The following is a 19,462-nucleotide window of genomic DNA, read 5'->3' on the forward strand; positions in this document are numbered from 1 at the left end:
GATCAGATGTTCTTTGTGTTCTGCCCACAGCTTTTTATAGTAGATCTTTTACTGTCATGTTTTTTCTGTGATGGCTTGTTGAGTATCTAACGCTTGTGCGGAAGCCTGTCAGGTTAGGTTGGGTCACCTGATTGTCCACTGATCCTTCAGGAATCTGTTTTCTCTAGGACAGTTGTCTGGCCTCAGCAGTGGATCTTAGCTGGGCAAGGGGACTCCAGGCAACAACAACCTGACCGATCTTTTCAAAAAAAGCTTTGATACTCAGTTCTAACATCTAGCTATAAGTACACACATTGTGTAAGTCAGCCTGTAGAGGAACCTGATCCTGGCAGACAACGTAACCTTCCCGGCCATGGGAAGATGATTGTAAGCCTTACTCACTGTTCTGTTGATTCTCTTGATTATTGTGTTGCAGAAAGAACTGTGCCAGAAGGATCGGCATTTACAGCAGCATCAGACCAAACTGGATGAAATGCTTAGGCAGCTTTCTGAGGCCAACTACCAACAGGTATGGAGCAGGTGGGCTGCACTGATGCCCTGAGAGCTGGCACTTAACCTTGGTCACTCAGTTTGTGCCGACTCTTCTGCTCCCCTCACAGGTGGATTTGGAGCGGGAGCTGGAGCACAAAGAGGCCCTGCTAGCTCACTGCATGAAGAGAGAAGCTGAAGAGGTATGGGAAGCCTTGGTCTAAACATCAGACTGTTGGAGTGATGTTTCTGTCCAGCACCCTCTAGCTACCCATCTCCAGAAATCATCCACTTCATCCCAGAAAGGCCTGGCTCTGCAGTCTCATTGTCAGTGCCCTAACCAAGGCAGCCAGAAGACTCCACAAAGCATCCAACTTACCAGAGCTCTCAGCATTGAGCACTGTCTTAGCCTCTTGTGTCAAAATCTTTAGGGGTGAAACAGTGAGGGGATCACAGGACTCAGTGGAAGCCAGAGCCTCTTGGCTTCTAGCTTCAGCTCTGACACTGGCTAATGGTTAGACCAGGGCTTAGCTTCTTATCTCCTCCTTTTCCTGTTGACACTGGTATTGAGCACTTGGAACTGTCTTTGTGGAAAGAGTGCCAGCCCTGGTATCTGTCCCTCCACAGTGCCACTTGAATGCTGATTGTGCACACTAGAGTGTACAGAGCCCTCTATGATGTAGCAGCAAGCCCCTTTCTGTCTCTGCCTCTTGCTCCACCTGTATGTGAAGAATCATGTTTGTGCTCTGACCTATAGGACTGCCTGCACACTCCTTAGTGAGTGTATTTACCTGGTAGAAGATGGGAGTTATATCACTGATGTGGAAAGTTTTCATGCCCTCTCGTCATTTTGAAGTTCACAAACTGGGATCTTTGGGGAGGTCCTAACACTTACATTCCTAGTGGCACACGCATCTTCCCCTGAACAGGTAATGGCTTACAGTGGTCACAGTGCTCAAAGCAATGGCTTCCTCCAGACAGCAGGAAAAGGAGCTGCTCCTGCAGCCCACCGAGCGGTAAGTGCACCTAAGGGATACTTTCCCAGCCAGATGCAGATATGGGCTCCAGATATCCTGGAAGCTGTTATCTTGTTAAGAGGTATTTCCCCTTTCTAAGCAGCCTGGAGTTAAGTCTGACTGACTTCTTGTTTCTTGGGCAGACAAATGACTTGCAGCTGGTTCGTGATGCCCTTCGCAGCCTCAGGAACAGTTTCAGTGGCCATGATCCACAGCACCACACGATTGACAGCCTGGAGCAGGGGATCTCCAGCCTGATGGAACGGCTGTACCGCATGGAAGCACAGAAGAGGCAAGAGAGAAGGGTAAAGGCTTCCTAGGGCACTTAGCTCTCAACTTCTGCCCCTCACATAACTCAGAGCTAAGCAGCAATGAGATCTCCAACTGGGAAGTGACACTTTGTTCTCACTCTTTTGGCTTTGCACCCTAGATCCGGGGGAAATCACCAGCAAGCAGAGCAACAAATGAGTGTAGAGACTCCTGGCCTCCCAAATCCAGTAAGTGCCTTTCAGCTCCTGCACTCCCACTGCCGAACTCATTGCTCTGGTTTCCTGACCAGAGTCCAGGGCATAGCATCCCTGCTTGGGAATCTGTCACCTCCAGCTTCTTACTCCCTTTACCAGAGCTCGCTTTCTTCCCTTTAGTCATTTGCTGTACAGATTAGACTTCACTGCAAAGGAAAAGGGGCAGAGACAATCTATGGCTGCTTGCTTGTAAAGCACCATCACAGTGGGAGTCTGTCTGGGCCACTTCGGTAGTACTGCAGCATAAATAACTATGACAAACAATTATCCGTGGAATGAGTGGGAAATGTGATGTTATTTCAGCTTTCCTGCTGGTTTGCACCATCTAGCGGACACAGATAACTGTACAGTTGCCTCTTCCCCTGTTCCCCCATCAGTGCCTAGCTCCTTTCGTATATGCATAACAGCACAGCCCTTTCTGACACCACGTTTCCTGGCTCCAGCTGCAGCAACTCCACGTTTGCTTTTCATCATGAAGGCTGTTTTTTCCAGTGTTGGTTGTAAATGTCACCTAGAAAGTCTGTGAGGTTGTAGGAGACTGTAGGTACTGGGGAAGGACAGAAGCCCCCATCTTTCAGCTGCATCGTAGTGTCCAGCAGCAGGGTAGCCTGGAGGTACAAGATGTGGGGGAAGGTGGGAGAGGAACTCAGAAGCCTGAAGTGGGTTGTGGGGAGGATTTGCTGGGTTCTCCCTCCTCTCCCATAAACTGCAGTTGCTAGAGCAGCCACAGTCATGTGTTCTCTGCATGCAAACTGTACCTCTCCATTTAGCAGGCTCCATTCCCTTCCACTGCAGCAGAAAAATTGAGTTGTGCAGCCACAAATGTAGAATGCCTTGGGTGTAAAGAGCTCTAAGAGGTTGAATTAGAAAGCCTTTGACTGGATGTCCATAGTGTTTTCTGCATGCTAGGAATATTAAAATTGTAGAGTCACTCAATGTGAACCTTCCTCTGCTTCAGCCTTTGGCACAGCACATTGCAGGGAAGCAGGAAACAAGGCAGTAGCCAGAGAGACAGAAACGCAAATGAGCAAAGAAAAATACATGCACAACACCCATCCTGGCCAACTAGAATGGGAAGATGGGGAGAGACAGATAACCTTTTGCCTTGATGATCAGTCACTTCATCTTGCTCTACCCATCTGCAAGCGATGGCAAGTGATAAGGTAGCTGTACTGAATGGGGTACTGTTCAGTCATTTTCTCTTCCAGAAAGGTTCTCCTGTCACTGCTGAGGTAGTGAATAGAGTGTCTGTGGAGTAGATGGTGGCAACAAGCCCCTCTGTGGATGGCACAGTAATCCTGGAGGGCAGTGCTAGGCAAATCTTCCATGCTAACAACAGAGCTGGATGGTGACCCTACCTTAAAATGCAAAGTTTTGCAGTAAGAAGGGGAATGCCTGGCCCTTCCCAACAGGGATGATTAGCCACCCTCTTTAGAATCTCTTCTGTCACCAGGTTGTCTGCCGTGATGGCAAATTTGCTCAGACCACCCCTTTTGTCTCCTGTTGTGGCAGGAGACAGGCCGTTCCCCAATAATAGTGGTCTTATCTTTGCAGAACTGCCTCATTCTCACAGCACGCCCGTGATGAGCACCAGTGCCTGCACCAAAGTGTTGTACTTCACTGACCGCTCCCTCACACCTTTCATGGTCAACATACCAAAGAGGTGAGGTCTGGGTTTGCCTTGCTGATGCTGATGTGGGAGGTGCTTGTTTCCCTTAAAGCATTAGTCTGATCTCTTCTGGGTATGGTCACAACTAGCACAGGGTTGCTGTGCATTAACTTGGGCATTGGATTTCATGCCATTGTCTGGGGAAAATTGCCTAAAGCAGTCTCCTATCTGCTTTAGAGCCCTAAGAGATTAGTCTCTTTTTTTTTTTTTTTTAACTAACTTCCAAGAGCAAGAGAAAGCATCCAAGCAGTTGTATTGTGCCATGTAGTGCAGCATGCTCCTGTCAAAACTACTGTGGCTGTCAATGCAAAAGGGAAAGTGAAAAAGGTGTTTTGAGGCAGTTCTTAGTCAATCAGGAGGCAATTCTTCCTCTGAAGAGGACCTTGGGGTTGACAGGTGTGTTCCTGGAGGGGCACACTCCTCACATCCCTGTGGTCAGGGTGCCACATGCCTAGCTAGATTTGTGCTGTGGCTCTGCATGCCATGTAGTAACGCTTGAGCTAAATCTGGTAACAGTCTACCATGGGATAGTGCTGAACTCTTCCTTTGCAGGTTAGGGGAAGTGACTCTGAAGGATTTTAAGGTAGCTATTGATCGTGAAGGAACCCACCGGTACCACTTCAAAGCCCTGGATCCAGAGTTTGGCACAGTCAAGGAGGAGGTAAGTGTGGAATTTAGCTATCAGCCACTTTGGGTTCAGTGTTACGGCACAACCCTGGAGACCATGGTCACCTCACTTCTAAATTAATGAAATCTTTGAACTTGCCCCCAAACAGACTGTATTTTCGCAACTGTGGATTACGCTCCTCTTGTAATGTGCTAAAATGGGATGTTTTCATCCCCAGCCAGAGCAATTACATGAATGTGATTGCAGTTGCCTGGGGGTTGCAGAGCCCCTTGGGCAAAGAGCTGGCTATTGGCAAAGACAGTCTGTGACACAGCATTGCTCGGGGGACACTGGGCAAAAACCCAGACTACACTTCTAACCCTTCAAGTGGCTTTATGAAACCTGTTGCAATGAGACACACTTTAGGCAAACGTGGTTTATTCAGAAAACATTCTCCTACTTTCTTTTAAATGTTTTTCAGGGATAACTGTGTTTATGGCATCTTTTCCTCTGTGTACTGCATTACAGCCCTGTCTATGCTCAGGCTGGTGTTCGTGTGGGTTGGATTCATTAAAGGTTACTGGGATAGTTCCTGTATCACAAATTAAGACAAGTGCCAAGGGTTACCCTCTCTGGGAGCAGTCAGCTGACTATGTAGCCATTCTGCAGAAACAGTTGGAGATTGTACTCTGGATCAGAAAAGGCAGGTTTTCTGCCTTTTATTTTACCTTTCCTGTCAAAACCATGCAATAATAATCTTGACGGTTACTGGTTGAAGAAGGGGCCTAATCTGTTTTTTACCTAAAACCTGAAAAGATTACTCAGACATGTGAATGACGGATAAGGTACATGTTCTCTGGGCTGTGTAGTGAAATCTGAGCTGGGATCTCTGACTTGATGTCTGCCTCTTATGCCACTCACACTGTAGGCAAGCGGTGTCCAGACTCCAGACATGACTGGACTTCCTTTTTTTTTTTTTTGTAGGTATTCCATGATGATGACATCATTCCTGGTTGGGAGGGGAAAATTGTGGCCTGGGTGGAAGAAGACCATGGGGAGAATTAATCAAGCTTTTAAGTCTTGTCACTATGGAAACCTGTAACTGGCTGCTGAGCTCAAAGAATGACCAAAAAGCACGTGTGCTAGGAGTCCAATTCAAGCTGCCAAAAAAGAGGGCTTCTCTGCAAACAACGGGTAATGCATGTTGTGTGCATGGATGCCTGGCATCTGACTTCCATGCCCAAATGCAGACAGTGTTCTGAGACTGAAATGACAGGTCTGTGGGAAGGAAACACCTTGCTTTGTCCTGTCAACTAAACCCTGAAGGCCTTAATGATGCATTGCTCCCTTCCCCTGCTTCTCCATTCCTATAATATGTGGTGCAGGCTGTGATCTGGGCATTTCAAGTCTGGTTTCTTGTACATGGTATTACATAAATCTGCACTGATGGCAAAAATGTAAAGCTTTGCCTTCATGAGTTAGAAGCTGCTAGATTATGCAAGCCCAAGGTTTGACCAACTTTGGTCCTGGACATGCACATGCTGCAGGAGCAGAGTGAACTTTCTGGGCATTCCAGACTGACAGTATGGAAATCTGACATGGGGAGGGAAGACAGTCTTCTGGAGGTTTTACACATGGTCTAAAGCAAAGATCACCAGCTTGGCAAAGCTCCCTTTCTTCCAAACTCAGGCTTTGATTTCCTAGCCTTGCTTTTCCCACTTGTTCTCCAAAGCTGTACTCACTTCTGAGGCCCTCTGGATTTGCTTTGTTGCCATGGGGACTGTGGGATCTTGGTGCTTGCGTATTTGCTGAAGGATTTCATTTGCAGGGAAGCTGGAATCAGCTGCTTCCCTGAGGTACTTATAACCCCTCTCCTTGTCGAGCCTCTTTCCCTGCACTCCTGCCCTCTCCTCTTTCAGCAAGGCAGACAGTTTGTCACCTCCTGTGCAGAGGCATCACTGTGTGCTGCTGTCCACTCATTGCCAGGGCCACCAAACAATTATCCACACCAGTACAATAAACCCTGTCAGTTACACCACCAGTTCCCTGGTACGCCTGCTCCTGGAGTGCCTGAAGGATCAGGAAATAAATAACTGCTTGGGAAAGAACAAGCCCTAAAATCCCTGAGGGTGGGTTTTTCTTTTTGGTTTTGTGGGTTGGTTCGTTTGTTTCTGCATTGCCTGTGTCTGCCCTTCTGCTGCCAGTCAACTGTACTTCCAGAGTGCTGGCTGCGATGTGCAGCAGGCACTAACTTAAAAGGTCAAATGGCAAGTCGAGGCTCTGCTCATTCTCAGTACATGTGGCCCTTCTGTGGACTACCTGTGTGTCTGTGCTGTGCATAAGGTTGGGAGGGGGTGAACCTGGTTTTACTGTTTTATATTAACATGTCCTTTTGTAAACATGTTCCTGTTCTTGGAATTATTTTGTACCAGTTTACATTTGTCTGAGGACTGTGGATATTTTTATACTAGTGCAAGTGCTTTCTGTATATATCTGCACGCATTATACTGTGTTTTACTCATTTTCTAGTGGATGCTGAGATGTTTTGTACTGTCTCCTGTTCACACAACACTGGGCTCATAACTTCATTTTACTATGGAAATCCAACTAGTTCCTACTGGATTTTATATTTTTGCCAGCTTTAATAGGCAGCAACAATACTATTTATTTTCTCACTGCTTCACTCTCTAGGAAATAGCTCAAGGCTCTTATGTGGTTCTGTGCCACATTGGCACAACACAACATGCCTCCTGGACAATTTGTTATGGTGACTTTCCCCTTACGGAAAGAAGTAGGAAAGTTCATCAATGAACAAGTTCAGTAATAGACTGCAGGGGGGAAAATACATCTCTTTTGGAAAAGAAACAGATTTTCTTCCTCCCTGGAAATAGTTTTGGTGTTGCAAGATCTCTATTGGGTTGGTACAGAGAGCATGGGGTTGTTACACTGAAATCAATTGTATTTGAATTGCAATTTTTTCTCAAGTGTTTTTTTTCTTCAGGTTTTACTCATCAATTTTATTTCCGCAAGAGCCATGCACCCAGGCTAAAATTTTATGGAGAAAAATAAGACAGTTTTCAAGGTCTGTAGGTGCCAGTTCTATATCCCTCTCTGCTACTCAAAGATGAGCAGTTTGATTTTTGGAGCACTGAAGATACAGCAGGCTGTTAATATGATCAGAGCTTCTAATGGATAAGTCTTCAATCCAGCCTTGCCCATAGCTATCCAGTTTTCCCACGAAGAAGCTAGTTGTTAGCTGATACAGGAGACAGCCTGTTCTTGTTCTTAGATCAGTTCAGATAACTAACCATGGTCGCATTTAATAAGCTTACTGCCACCAGAGCGCCAGGGACTGAATCCTATATAGAAACACATGCTCTCCAAAGCACTAATGGGCTGTGTCTGAGAAGGAGCAAGACTGGACAAAAGGCTTAATTTTGGGGGGCTGGCAGTCATGTACCTTTCATCCCTGTGTACATCACATGTAAGCTAGGACAAAAGAAGACATCCCATGAGACAGAGCTGATAACAATGCTCTAGTTTTGGGTTCCTATATGCAGATCCCCTCTGTGACAGTGAAGGTAGAATTGCTGGAATAGCTGTCACTGAAGCTGAAGGACTGCTGCTCTGATAAGCTCTATCCCATGCACAGTTTGGCTCAGCTTTATTTCTATGTTGACACTGCAGCCTTCTTCAGACTTTCTACCTTTGCATGATTGACAGAGAGGGGTCTGGAGGAGGTAAGGAATATTAGTCAGAGGGATGAGAGGTATCATGTGGAAAAGACCTTGGCCAGTTGTTTCTCTCTGACAAAAGGAAAAGATGTTGCTTTTAAATCAGTTTGGCACTGCTGTAACACTGACTTCAGTGGATTTATTCTGGGCATGCACTGTTAGTATCATACCCAGGACTCGTATTTTTCACTGTTTTGAATCTGTTTATTTCTGTCTAACTTTGAGGAAAGTTACTTCCCTATTCCTATAGTTGTAACTTGCTTATGTAATATACATGCTATGTGTAAAATGACATTTTCATAGAAACTCTGATGTTTGCATTCATCACTTAGAAAGGGCAGTTATTCTAAGGCCTGTTCTCTGTGAAAGTGGAGCTTTATCTGTACATCTAAACCAGACATACTTGACTGGTTAAGCCTTGGATTAGTGGACCAAGCAGTTAATAAAATGGGGTTTGCGAACTGAGTCTGTTCAGTGCTTGTGAAGGGGAAGATGGCTTTGGAATGAGAAGGCACATATAAGCATACAATGCATAAATCACTTAAAGTGCTTAAGGTTAGCCTCCTGTTGGTCCTGCAGAAAACCTTTTCTATCACTTTTCCACAATGTTTTAGGAAAGCATATATTTTTGGAGACTTGTGAGATTAGCAGACTTAGAAATGCATGACCTGAAGAGCAGGCTCAGAGTGCTAATAAAATTTATATTTACTTTTAAAATGGGCATGAACAGTACACAATCAAAACACAAGCTCTGCTCAGCTGCCTTGCTGACAGTGAATTTCACTGCTTCCGCTCCCAAGGTTGTGTGAACTGCTGGAACTGGCTGAGCTCAGTTGAGGTGAGTCCTACGTGCTTCGGAGCAGTTGCTCCTCAATCATTAAGCATGGCTAGAAGAGCAGCAATGCATGTGATGGGATTTTATTGCATATGGTGCTAGCCAGCTAAGCGCTTTGCCCTTGCCGAACACTGTTGCTTTCAAAGTGTAGGCTGTTTTTGGTTGTGGGAACTTGAGCTGCCGTGTCCTGGGTAGAAGCCATCATCGTCACAACCACTGCCCCGAGTAGCCTCTGGATGCATGTGTCCCCACCCAGAGCTGGCACCTTGCTAAAATCTAGGCCACGTGATAGTGACAAGGAGAATCTAAGAGAGCCTGTGGCAGTTTTGAGTGGGTACTGCACGAAGGTACGATATATGGGTTTGGCTGCAGCCCAGTTTTCTCACTGCTGGACGAGCTCCTCTCGCTGGCGTGATCCGCGAGGCTGCGCCCTCTACCAGCCAGGCTTCTCTGCAGCCTCGCGGTGCCAGAAAGGTGCAGAAGCGCCGGGCTGTGCAGCATTACTAGTGGCGCGGGACGCGCGTGTCTCCCGAGGAGCCTCCGGCAGCTCTGCCCTCCGCAGGGGCACACCGGGCCGCAGACGGAGGGGGGGTGGGGGGCGCGCCAGGGACAGCCCCCAGGTACCTTCCCCTGCCTGGGCTGGGCTCCGACGGCCGCTGCAGCCCCCGCTTAACCGCCCCGGGCCGTCCCGCTGCTGCGCAGTGCGGCCTCCCGGCCCCCACGACCGCCATTACGCGGCGATCCCGCCCCGCCGTCTGTCCGCCGCGCTTTACGGCAGCGCGGTAGTGTCGCGCGGGGCTGTGCGGCGCCGTGCCCGGACGGAGGAGGTCACCGAGCGGCGGCGGCGGGGCCGCGGCTCCGGCTCCGGCTCTGGCTCCAGCATGTGGCGGGTGTTGGCGCGACGCGTAGCCCGGGGCGCGGCGGGAGCTCCTGGTCTGGCGCGGAGCTGCCGAACGTTCAGCGCCGCTGGGGCCGGCCGCGGCGCGGCGGTGGGAGCCGGGTGTGTGCCGGTGGGCCGTGGGCCAGCGTGGGGCGGCCCCGTGCACCGGCCTAGCGGGCTCCTGCTGCCTCCTGCCTGGCCCCGGCTCGTCCCGTGCCGCTGCTGCAGTCTTCCGGCACACCAGAAGGTGAGAGGCTCCCCGCCCCCCCCCCCCCTCCCCCGGGCAGTCTGGGGGCTGGGTGCCCTCCACACCCGCTGGTGATCGTGTCGCTATAGCCACTGGGGTCCCCCCAGAGAACGGACTCGCGTGTCCCGTCCCGTCCGTCTGTCCGTGTCCCCCGCCTCGGAGGCAGCCCCTTCATTTTCTGTCCTCAGGTCTTGCTTTCCCTCACTGGGCAGCTCGGTTTGCCCTGGGGAACTGCAGCTCTTCTCTCCCCACTCCCACGGTTCTCATACTCTGCCCCAAGTCCTCGTACCGTCATCGGGTACCACCTCCTTCACCACTAGTCCTTTTTCCCTGTATCTTTCTTGGTCCCTTAGCATAACTTCTCCCTTTCTTGGTCAGCCCCATCTCAGCACCCCAGCATTGGTTCACCCTGGGCTCTTACCAGCAGGTTGGAGGCAATCCTGACCTGCTGGGGATTTGCAGACAGGCTCTCCTTTGTGTCCACCTGTCCCAGCCTGTGCTGAGGATCTGTCTCTGCCCTGTGTGCGGGGTTCAGGGCTGTCTGGGTTGTAATGCTGCCCTATTCTTCACAGGTGGCCTTGCCAGCTCTGTCCCCCACGATGCAGATGGGCACCATTGCACGCTGGGAAAAGAAGGAGGGTGACAAGATCAGTGAAGGGGAGCTCATAGCAGAGGTATCCTGGGGGCACAGGCTGTGCTGTGTTTCTAATGAGCTGCATGTGCATCCTGGGTTCTGTCCCTGGTTGCCCTCACTTGAACACAGATCTTGCGTTCAAGATCACAGATCCCAACAGATGCTGTTGGGAATGAGTGGCTAACAGCCTTTCAAAGCTGGTTGCTGCTTTTCCTTTTTCTGAGTAGGAGCAACACTTAACCTCTTTGAGACCATACTTTGCTAGAGCTAGTGCCACAGGGTAACTTTTCCAGAACTGTGTGTATTGTGACCCTGTGCTATCAGACTGGAAGGCTCTGAGCTCACTGGTCTTTTCCATTGCTTTAATTATATCCTTTTCTCTCTCAAAGGTGGAGACAGACAAAGCAACAGTTGGCTTTGAGAGCATGGAGGAATGCTACTTGGCCAAGATCCTGGTGCCAGAAGGAACAAGAGATGTTCCTATTGGGGCCATAATATGTATCACAGTAGAAAAGTATGTATTTTTCTAATCCTTGAGTTGAATTTTCTTTCTTGGGGCTTCCTGGGTGCCTTGTGTGAAAGGCTTAGAGACATTCATCTGACTGGTTTTGCGGTTCTTTGTTTCCTTCTAGGCCTGAATATGTTGATGCCTTTAAAAATTATACTCTGGATTCTGCAGCGTCTGCCCCCCCTGCAGCCTCGGTGCCTCCCCCTCAAGCTGCAGCTCCCTCACCACCAACTCAGCCTTCTCCTCAGGCTCCTGGCAGCTCTTATCCTCCTCATATGCAGGTAAGAGAGCGTTGCTGAAGAATTAAGGCTTGTTGTACTCTTTTTTTCTGTCTTTGCCATTGCTAGCTCTAGGGCATTTTGTTGTAAATACTGTCTGGAGTGGGAAGTTATTAGCTATAATTGCAGGACTTTGTGCTACTTGAATTATTGCATGCTTGAAGCAGGTGTTTGGGGAGGCCCCAGAAAGCTTTTTTAAAGAAAATCGTTTTAGCATCCCAGCTGCTTGTAGAGGAAGGACTTATCTCTCCAGGATTGTTACACAGTCTAGAAAAACATGCTACATTTGCATTATTTAGATAGTTCTGTATAAAAAGACCTTGTGCTAAGTGTGAATAAGCTCTGAAGGCCCTGCTTACATCTCAGAGCAGAACTCAAGTGTGTGATACTCTGATGAACACACAGATGTGTTTGTGGGTGACTAATAATGAGTTGTATTTGTGGATAATCTTTTTACCTTGCTGAGATATTGAAGTGTACATCCACTGTTGTTATATTTGAGCACTTTGTAGCAGGGTATTTCTGTGACATTCCTTTGAAAAAGAAAGTTTGAAATACTAAACCTCATTCTACAGATGATACCTGTGGGAACTGATTTGTCTGAGATGTTATGCAAAGTCAGTAATTGAACAAAGAACTAATTAAAGGCTTCTTAATCTGACTTGTGTTTTAGCTACTGAACTTGCTTGCTTCCCACTGCTTGCCTTATCTGTCCAGTTTTGCTCTGAAGCTGTACTCACGTGTGCTGTATTTGTTGCACAGCAATATGCATGTGCAAACCTACAGCATCTTTTGAGTGCTTACTGTGAAAACAAGTCTGTATAGCTTTTAAAGGGGCCAAACCTGTTTGTCACAAACAAAGCGACTTGCTTCAGTCTTCCTTTTAGCCTTGCAGATAGCAGCTGCAAGACACTCCCAATGGGATGGTGGTAATAATTATTTTGATATATAGATTTCTTGCTCTTTGCTTTTGTTTTCTTTCTTGCTTAGGCCTTGATAAAAGAAGCCAAACTAACAATATGGGACAGCACTGTGCTTTGCTGTAATGGAGCCAGATCTAGGAGTGCATTAAAGGCTGGCTACTTCTTTAGGTTGGCATCATTTAGTCAGGAGTTAAAACTGTGTTCCTGTTCCTCTTCCTTTTGAATTACCAGAATCTGATTCTCTTGTATTCTCTGGCTTCACAGGTCACTCTCCCTGCCCTGTCACCTACCATGACAATGGGCACAGTGCAGAGATGGGAGAAGAAGGTTGGGGAGAAGCTGAATGAGGGAGACTTACTGGCAGAAATTGAGACAGATAAAGCCACAATAGGTGAGTCAACTCCGAAGCCAAGAATGGATGAGGTGCCCTTAAAAGGGGAGGATCCAGAGTAGCCTCTGTGCCAACTGTCTCCAAGCTGCTCAGGACGTGAAGCTGTGGGGCAACTAAAACAAGTTTTGTTAACTTCTCATTCCATTGGAGAGCTAAAAATCGGAGCTCCTAAAAACACTTCTATTTCTTCAACAAGTCCTTCTTAGTAATGTACAGTGCGTGAAGATGTTTCCCTACTAGTTGCACTGAAAAGGATTCTTTTGCCTACTAAATGTAGGGTAGGGCTTTAGCTACTGAAGTCTTCAGAAGCAGCGTTTAGAGGAACTCTTCAGCTGCATCAGGCACCAAACCAGTTTTGTTTCTTTCTCTTACAGGCTTTGAAGTGCAGGAGGAAGGCTACTTGGCAAAAATCTTGGTGCCTGAAGGAACAAGAGATGTGCCATTAGGAACAGCTCTCTGCATCATTGTGGAGAAAGAGTCCGATATTCCAGCCTTTGCTGACTACCAAGACACTGCAGTAACTGACATGAAGGCACAAGCTCCTCCTCCTCCTCCTCCACTAGTAAGGACCATTCTTAGCGTGTGAGAGAAGTTATGGGAACTATTAAGAGGTCTGATCTGAACTTTCTGCTGGTTTGACAGTGTGAAGCTCTGGCTCCAACAATAATAGTTATTATGATTCTGTGAATGTAAGGCTAACACGTGTTGGTGATAAGTGACGTAAGAAGTGATCGCTAGTTTGCCCTCGAAAAACTGGAGCAGATAGTCATTCATTATGATCTCTTCTCCAGCCTGTTGCTTGTGCCAGTTCTAATGCCTTATCCTTGAAAACTGGGAGCATAAATTATTTATTTCACCTTTTTTTTGGTGTATAGTTCAGCAGCTTGGTTGGCCTCTTTCCCAGGAAGTTTCTAATTTTAATTTCTGGCACTGGGAAACACTCTGAATCTGAAAATTCTTTCAGACTAGTGACTATTTTTGCTATTCTATTGACTGGTAATTAGATGGTCCTGTTCTTTTACTGTACCTTCAAAGCTTTTGCTGAATGATCCTGAAGCTAATGGCTTTGAATTTTCTGTTAAGGTGGTGGCAACTCCTGCTGCTGCTCCTCCTCCCCAGCCTGCTGTTCCTTCCACTCCAGCAGTCCCCACAGCTGGGCCACCTCCCCGGAAAGGAAGGATCCTGGTTAGTCCCCTGGCAAAGAAAATGGCAGCAGAAAAAGGAATTGACCTTGCCCAAGTGAAAGGTAGGTTGCTGTTCTGCTTCCTTACTCTCACTATCAAGTGTCTGTCCCTCTAGGTACATACTTGCCTATTCTTTTCTCGGGAAAATCCTGACTGTGCAGCTGTCCTCACCAGAGGTTGTGTTAAGTAACTTCTTTCTGTTGAATAAAACTAGTACCTTTAGAATCAATGCCCTGTTGCAAATAATTGAAATCCTCTTATGTTTTTCTTTGACCCTTTTAGGTACTGGACCAGATGGTAGAATCACAAAGAAAGACGTGGAGTCATTTGTGCCACCAAAGGTTGCTCCAGTGAGTAGGCTTGAGATCTGTAAAATATCTGTTGGATCTTTTATTACAGTGATGAAAATGCTCTGTAGAGATGCAATTACTATATGGAACTGTTATTGCCGGATTGGTTGGGTTATGACACGGTGTGTGCTATGGTGACTGTTAGGTTGTAAAGCTTAACCTGTCAGAAACATGGATGAAGTTTTCTTCCTTTACTTGTCCCTTTGGTATTTCACGGAGAAAAATAGTGTGCTCCCAGCCCTTCAATTGGTTGCTACATTGTTATGGATTGAGTTAAGCCCAGTCCCAGCTGATCTAGCATTGCTGGAAAGAAGCAACTAGAATGAAAGCTAGACTTACGAACCAAAAGGCTGCTGTCATTGTTGCCACAAATCTGTTCTTAAACCATTGCTTGTCTTTTATATGAGATGATGGAAGTGTTGCTTTGTGTACTGCTGGAAGGGACGTGGCTGAGTGCCCTCTAGCATACCCCTCTGCTGTATGTAAAAGAACCATTTAGCACAACTTAATATTCTGGGAGCTTCATAGCAATGTGTATCAGTGTTGCATTTCTAAATCACTCAAGTACTACATTTAGTAATGGAATATAGGACTTATAAAGAATCTAGTAGGTACTGGAGAGGTGAGGCTAGAGAGTAGAAATATCTGCTGCTCTTAAGCAAGAGGCAACTTAGCCTCAGCGCTTGTCCCACATAATGAATTACTCTGTACAATTGATATTTGGATAGTACTGTGAATTATGCTGTCTTTCTGTGATTGCAGGCTCCAGCACTAGAGGCAGTTCCTGCCGCTGCTGCAGTTGCAGCAGCACCAGTGGGGACCTTCACAGATATCCCTATCAGCAACATTCGCAGGGTAAGAAGATTTTATTCTTTCCTGAGATAATTATTTGCAGTCATGAATTTTCCAAATTGATTTATTTTCATCACTTCTGTTGTATACCTGCAGGTCATTGCTCAGCGGTTGATGCAGTCTAAACAAACAATACCTCACTACTACCTTTCTGTTGATATAAACATGGGAGAAGTACTGGTGCTAAGGAAAGAACTCAATCAGGTAAAGCATTTAGGCATGGTGAGAGTGTGTGTGGGGAGAAAGCTGCATTCTCCCACAGGTTTGCCCACCCTGCTTTTTGGTGATATGCCATTTTGGTTTGGAAAAAAGTCTTTTCAGTGCCTTTTCTACCCGTTATGGATTGGTTCTGGATTGTCTGTGACAGAATGAGACTTTTTACCCAGGTACTGTGCACTGATTTCTGACTCCCCTAAGAGGGCCACTTTGTACTCTGCTTGGTGTTCAATTCTTCCAGCTGGAAAGTAGGGCAAAAGGGTAAAAAGGTTTTTAAGAGTAAAAAGGGTAGAAAGTTTAAGCAAAATAATAATGCTAAGCCAAGTTTGGGGAAAAACAGTCATTAAAAAAGATTGTACCTTCTTAAATTATGAAGGAGATGTATTCATCTCCTTAATTATCTTGGCACTTCAAATACTTATGCTTACAAGCAGTGTGATTTTTTTCTAACATTTTCTCTACACAAGGCTACATGGCAGTGACTACCCAAGTTAATTGGGGTAATGTGTAAAAGACAAACTGACACCTCAAATCTCTTTATTTACAGGAGGTCTTGGATAACATTAAGCTTTCTGTCAATGACTTCATAATTAAAGCTTCTGCTCTGGCATGCTTGAAGGTGCCTGAGGCAAATTCTTCATGGATGGACACAGTTATTAGGCAGTAAGTTTATGGTACGGTCGAAGCCAGAAACTTTCTTTGTTCAGTAGAGAGTTCATGGCAAAATAGCAGACCTTCTGCTGGGATTTTGAGGAGGGAGGGTAACAGGTATAATGCAAAGGTTGAGAGGCTTTTGTTAAAGTGCAAGAACCTTGTGTTTAAGGCTAGTGTGCCAGGTGAAATAATTGTTGCAAAACTAATACTAATTTAGAGTTACCTGAATAGTTCTGAAATTTTTTTTTGTTATCTTGCTAGAGTAACTGGCATCTGCTTTGTGTCTTGCAGAAATCACGTAGTGGATGTTAGCGTTGCAGTTAGTACTCCTGCGGGGCTTATAACCCCTATTGTGTTTAATGCACATATAAAGGGCCTGGCTTCCATTAGTAAGGATGTGGTTTCTTTGGCAACTAAAGCCCGAGAAGGTAAACTTCAGCCTCATGAATTCCAGGTGAGAAACTCGGATTGCTGTTAAGCATTGCTGCCCTTGACTTCTGTTCAGAAGCCCTGTTTAGAATGATCAAAGCCTATTTTGTGATGTTTCAGCCATATTCATTAATATTCCATATGAAACAGCTTTTGTGAATTTGACTATGAATGTGTTTTTCATGTAGGGTGGTACTTTCACAATTTCCAATTTAGGAATGTATGGGATTAAGAATTTCTCTGCCATAATCAATCCACCTCAGGCCTGCATCCTTGCAGTTGGTGCCTCAGAGAAAAGGCTAGTGCCAGCTGATAATGAGAAAGGGTAAGTATTCATCTGATTCTGCATATACTGAGCTTCTGCATTCAAACTTTTAAATAAGGGCTAGTTTTCTAACACTTCCATTAATTAGATTATCATTTAAAATAAAATTAATTGTTGACATACTGCTTTCAGTACCTTCTGAAGAAGTACAGTGAGATCTTGTATAAAAGGGTCACACAGGTGTTAAAGAGAAATGCAGTGACTGATGAATGATCTGCCATACATTTATTCTTGGAACTTTTTTGCAAGTTAAGGGCAGGCTGTTTCTTTCTTTGAGGGATAGGGTTAAGCTGTGGAAAAGAGTCTGGGATCCACAGCAGTTTAGGCACCTGTGCCTCTTACAACTTGCTTAAATTTGCATTTAAAGAAAACCTAAGGGATGGATTATAATTCAAATATCCTGTATATAGTATTGCCTTGCTTGGAGCTGGAACTAGCATAGACCCAGGAGAATGTTTAGGATTATTTAAAATTGTTAACAGTCCTAGGTATCTATCACTGACACATGGGGAAACTGGAGGTTACTGGGTAAAATGGCTCTTTTTCTTTGATCGTGTGGGGCTGTTCTTGTGATACCAAGAAAGATGAGCTTCCTGTCCTAAAGGGAACACACAAATGTGTTTCTTAATTGTAGAAAAGGACTGAATATGATCTGCTCTCCAATGTTATCTTTTCTAGAAGTCACAGGGAGAAACATTTGTTACCAAGCACCAACTGCTATTGCTGGTTCTCTGATAAAAGTTTTTTGCTTTGTTAGTGGCACCGACTTGGCACTGACTTGCAGAGGATTGTGTTAACCTTTTTTTTTTCTTTTTTTTTTTCTTTCAGATTTGATGTGGCCAGTGTGATGTCCGTTACACTTAGCTGTGACCATCGTGTTGTAGACGGAGCAGTTGGAGCACAGTGGCTTGCTGAATTCAAGAATTTCCTTGAAAAGCCAGTAACCATGCTGCTATAATTTAACCATGCAAGCAAAATTTTCCTGGGTCACAATGTTTTGTTTTAAACAACCTATTTAGACTTTAGTGTTCAGACTTATTAAAAGAGTTCCTTTTTTATTTTAAATACGTATTATATTATCTGGTAATGTTATTACCAGTCTGTACAGAAGAAGTTTGCAAAAGTGCTTTTCAGAGCAATATTACAACTATACTGTATTTTTATACAGTTAGTTAACTTGCAAACTCTTCCAAAACAGAGTTAAGCATCCCAGATTTAAAAATTATCTAGGCAGTATACATACTGCCAATTTCATGACCTCAGTGTTCTCAGAAATTTGAATTATAAACATCTCTTCACAGGAGTTCAGCTGAAACGTACAAGTTAGTAGAAGGTAAATTCCCTTATTATCCTGTTCTCCTGCTGGGGTGGGTGAGTATGACATGCACTAAGGGACTGAAGCGCCTGGGAGTAGTTTCTCAAAGGCCAAGTGCTAGCATTCCAAATCTCTCTTGGAATTTGGCACTGGTCTGGACCTTCTCAGCTGTGTGATCCCTTTTGAGCACTTTAAAGTAAGGTGAAAGAGCACTGATATCTGTGGGGTCACAGCTCTCAGATACCACAGGGAATGTGCTGTCTCCTCGTGGATTTTCACTTACATGTGCTTTTTGTATGAAAATGTTTGCTATTCCTCTTGCTAAGTTAATATCAGACTATGATGCCATGGAAGTAACTGTTTTGCAGAATGTTCAAGAGAATCTGTGTGTTGGAACCCAATATAGGCAAATCACACACACTAATAATCCCATCAGTGGATATTAATCATGTGATGACTCGAATGTTTGAAAATTTTTTTTCAGGCATTCTTACATAGGAAGGTCTGAGTTAGTCACTGGTACTGTGGTTTTTCCCTGAATTGTCTACATTGTCCCAGCCTCAGTAAGCTGCAGAATGTGCTATCCATGTATATATTGTATGTAAAATGCTTCAATAGTTTGTTGGACTTGTGTCCAGTTACCCCAGTCATTGTATCCTGAAAGGGGTACAGTGCTGACCATTCTTGAATTCCACTTTCCACATGGAAACGTTAATGTAAAAAGGACGACTGTTTAGTAATTACAAAGTGACCAGGAGAATTAAACAGGGGGGAGAAGTTTTAAAAAAAGAAAGAAAAAGCTGATCTGTTATTCTGTATATTGCATTAAGTACTGTCTCCTGTAAAGTTATACAAAATTCACTAAAGATATTGAAAGAAAATACTGTGGAAATTAAATATTTTTGTGGGAACTATTTAATGTCTGGTTACTGTGATACCTGGTTTTCATGCCTGGCTTAAGCAAAAAGTGCATTAAGGTTTTGGTTTTTCTTTAATGATCTAAAATATCTTGGTTCCAGACTTGCTCTAGTGAACCTACATTCTATTAAACATTTGGAATTGACAACTACTAAAACCTGTTCCAGTGCTTTTCTGTTCAGTTGTGTGTGGCTTACTGTGCTGCTATAGCACAATCAGAGCTGTTTAGCCTTTCAGTCTGATAGTGAAACTCACCCTATTAACCTTAAATTGTAATCACAGATGTTCCAAAATAATACATATATCACTGTCATGCAGCAGTGAACTTTAATCTTCCTGCCTTCCTTGCTGCAGTGTTTACCAGAACCTCAAATTCCGGCTACAGAGACCTTTCACTTTCTTCTTGCAGTAAGAACACTAAATAGTTTATCCTATGGAAACGCTTTCTGAATGACTGTCAGACTCTGAAACACTTGCAACTCAAAAAATCCTATCCAGTGCGTGT

At 45.2% G+C, this 19,462-nt stretch overlaps 2 protein-coding genes across 6 annotated transcripts in view; both read left to right on the forward strand.

Moving 5' to 3' along the window:
* The window catches only part of DIXDC1 (DIX domain containing 1), a 52,618-nt gene extending 47,148 nt beyond the window's left edge, over window positions 1-5,470 (forward strand). For all 3 annotated transcript variants that reach the window (XM_075035101.1, XM_075035100.1, XM_075035102.1), the window contains 8 exons: window positions 416-508; window positions 600-671; window positions 1,398-1,484; window positions 1,628-1,789; window positions 1,915-1,981; window positions 3,563-3,671; window positions 4,230-4,338; window positions 5,269-5,470. In XM_075035101.1, coding sequence (XP_074891202.1) covers window positions 416-508; window positions 600-671; window positions 1,398-1,484; window positions 1,628-1,789; window positions 1,915-1,981; window positions 3,563-3,671; window positions 4,230-4,338; window positions 5,269-5,349 — 780 coding nt within the window. In that variant the 3' untranslated portion in view covers window positions 5,350-5,470. The remainder of the gene's footprint in view (window positions 1-415; window positions 509-599; window positions 672-1,397; window positions 1,485-1,627; window positions 1,790-1,914; window positions 1,982-3,562; window positions 3,672-4,229; window positions 4,339-5,268) is intronic.
* Window positions 5,325-19,114, forward strand: DLAT (dihydrolipoamide S-acetyltransferase). Of its 3 annotated transcripts, XM_075035098.1 has the most exons (15): window positions 5,325-5,478; window positions 8,819-8,856; window positions 10,553-10,654; window positions 11,004-11,128; window positions 11,247-11,403; window positions 12,588-12,714; window positions 13,089-13,276; window positions 13,798-13,960; window positions 14,181-14,248; window positions 15,011-15,103; window positions 15,197-15,304; window positions 15,864-15,979; window positions 16,262-16,424; window positions 16,588-16,724; window positions 17,553-19,114. In XM_075035098.1, the coding sequence occupies exons 1-15, from the start codon at window positions 5,373-5,375 to the stop codon at window positions 17,680-17,682; spliced, it is 1,821 nt and encodes a 606-aa protein (XP_074891199.1). In that variant the 5' UTR covers window positions 5,325-5,372; the 3' UTR covers window positions 17,683-19,114. The 3 variants fall into 3 exon arrangements, with proteins under 3 accessions (XP_074891199.1, XP_074891197.1, XP_074891198.1); XM_075035096.1 differs by lacking the exons at window positions 5,325-5,478; window positions 8,819-8,856 and adding an exon at window positions 9,195-9,980; XM_075035097.1 differs by lacking the exons at window positions 5,325-5,478; window positions 8,819-8,856; window positions 16,588-16,724; window positions 17,553-19,114 and adding an exon at window positions 9,195-9,980 and having other exon boundaries at window positions 15,864-15,990.
* The last annotated feature ends 348 nt before the right edge of the window (window positions 19,115-19,462 follow it).

Source organism: Buteo buteo, chromosome 9, assembly GCF_964188355.1.
Source record: "Buteo buteo chromosome 9, bButBut1.hap1.1, whole genome shotgun sequence".
Taxonomy (NCBI): domain Eukaryota; kingdom Metazoa; phylum Chordata; class Aves; order Accipitriformes; family Accipitridae; genus Buteo; species Buteo buteo.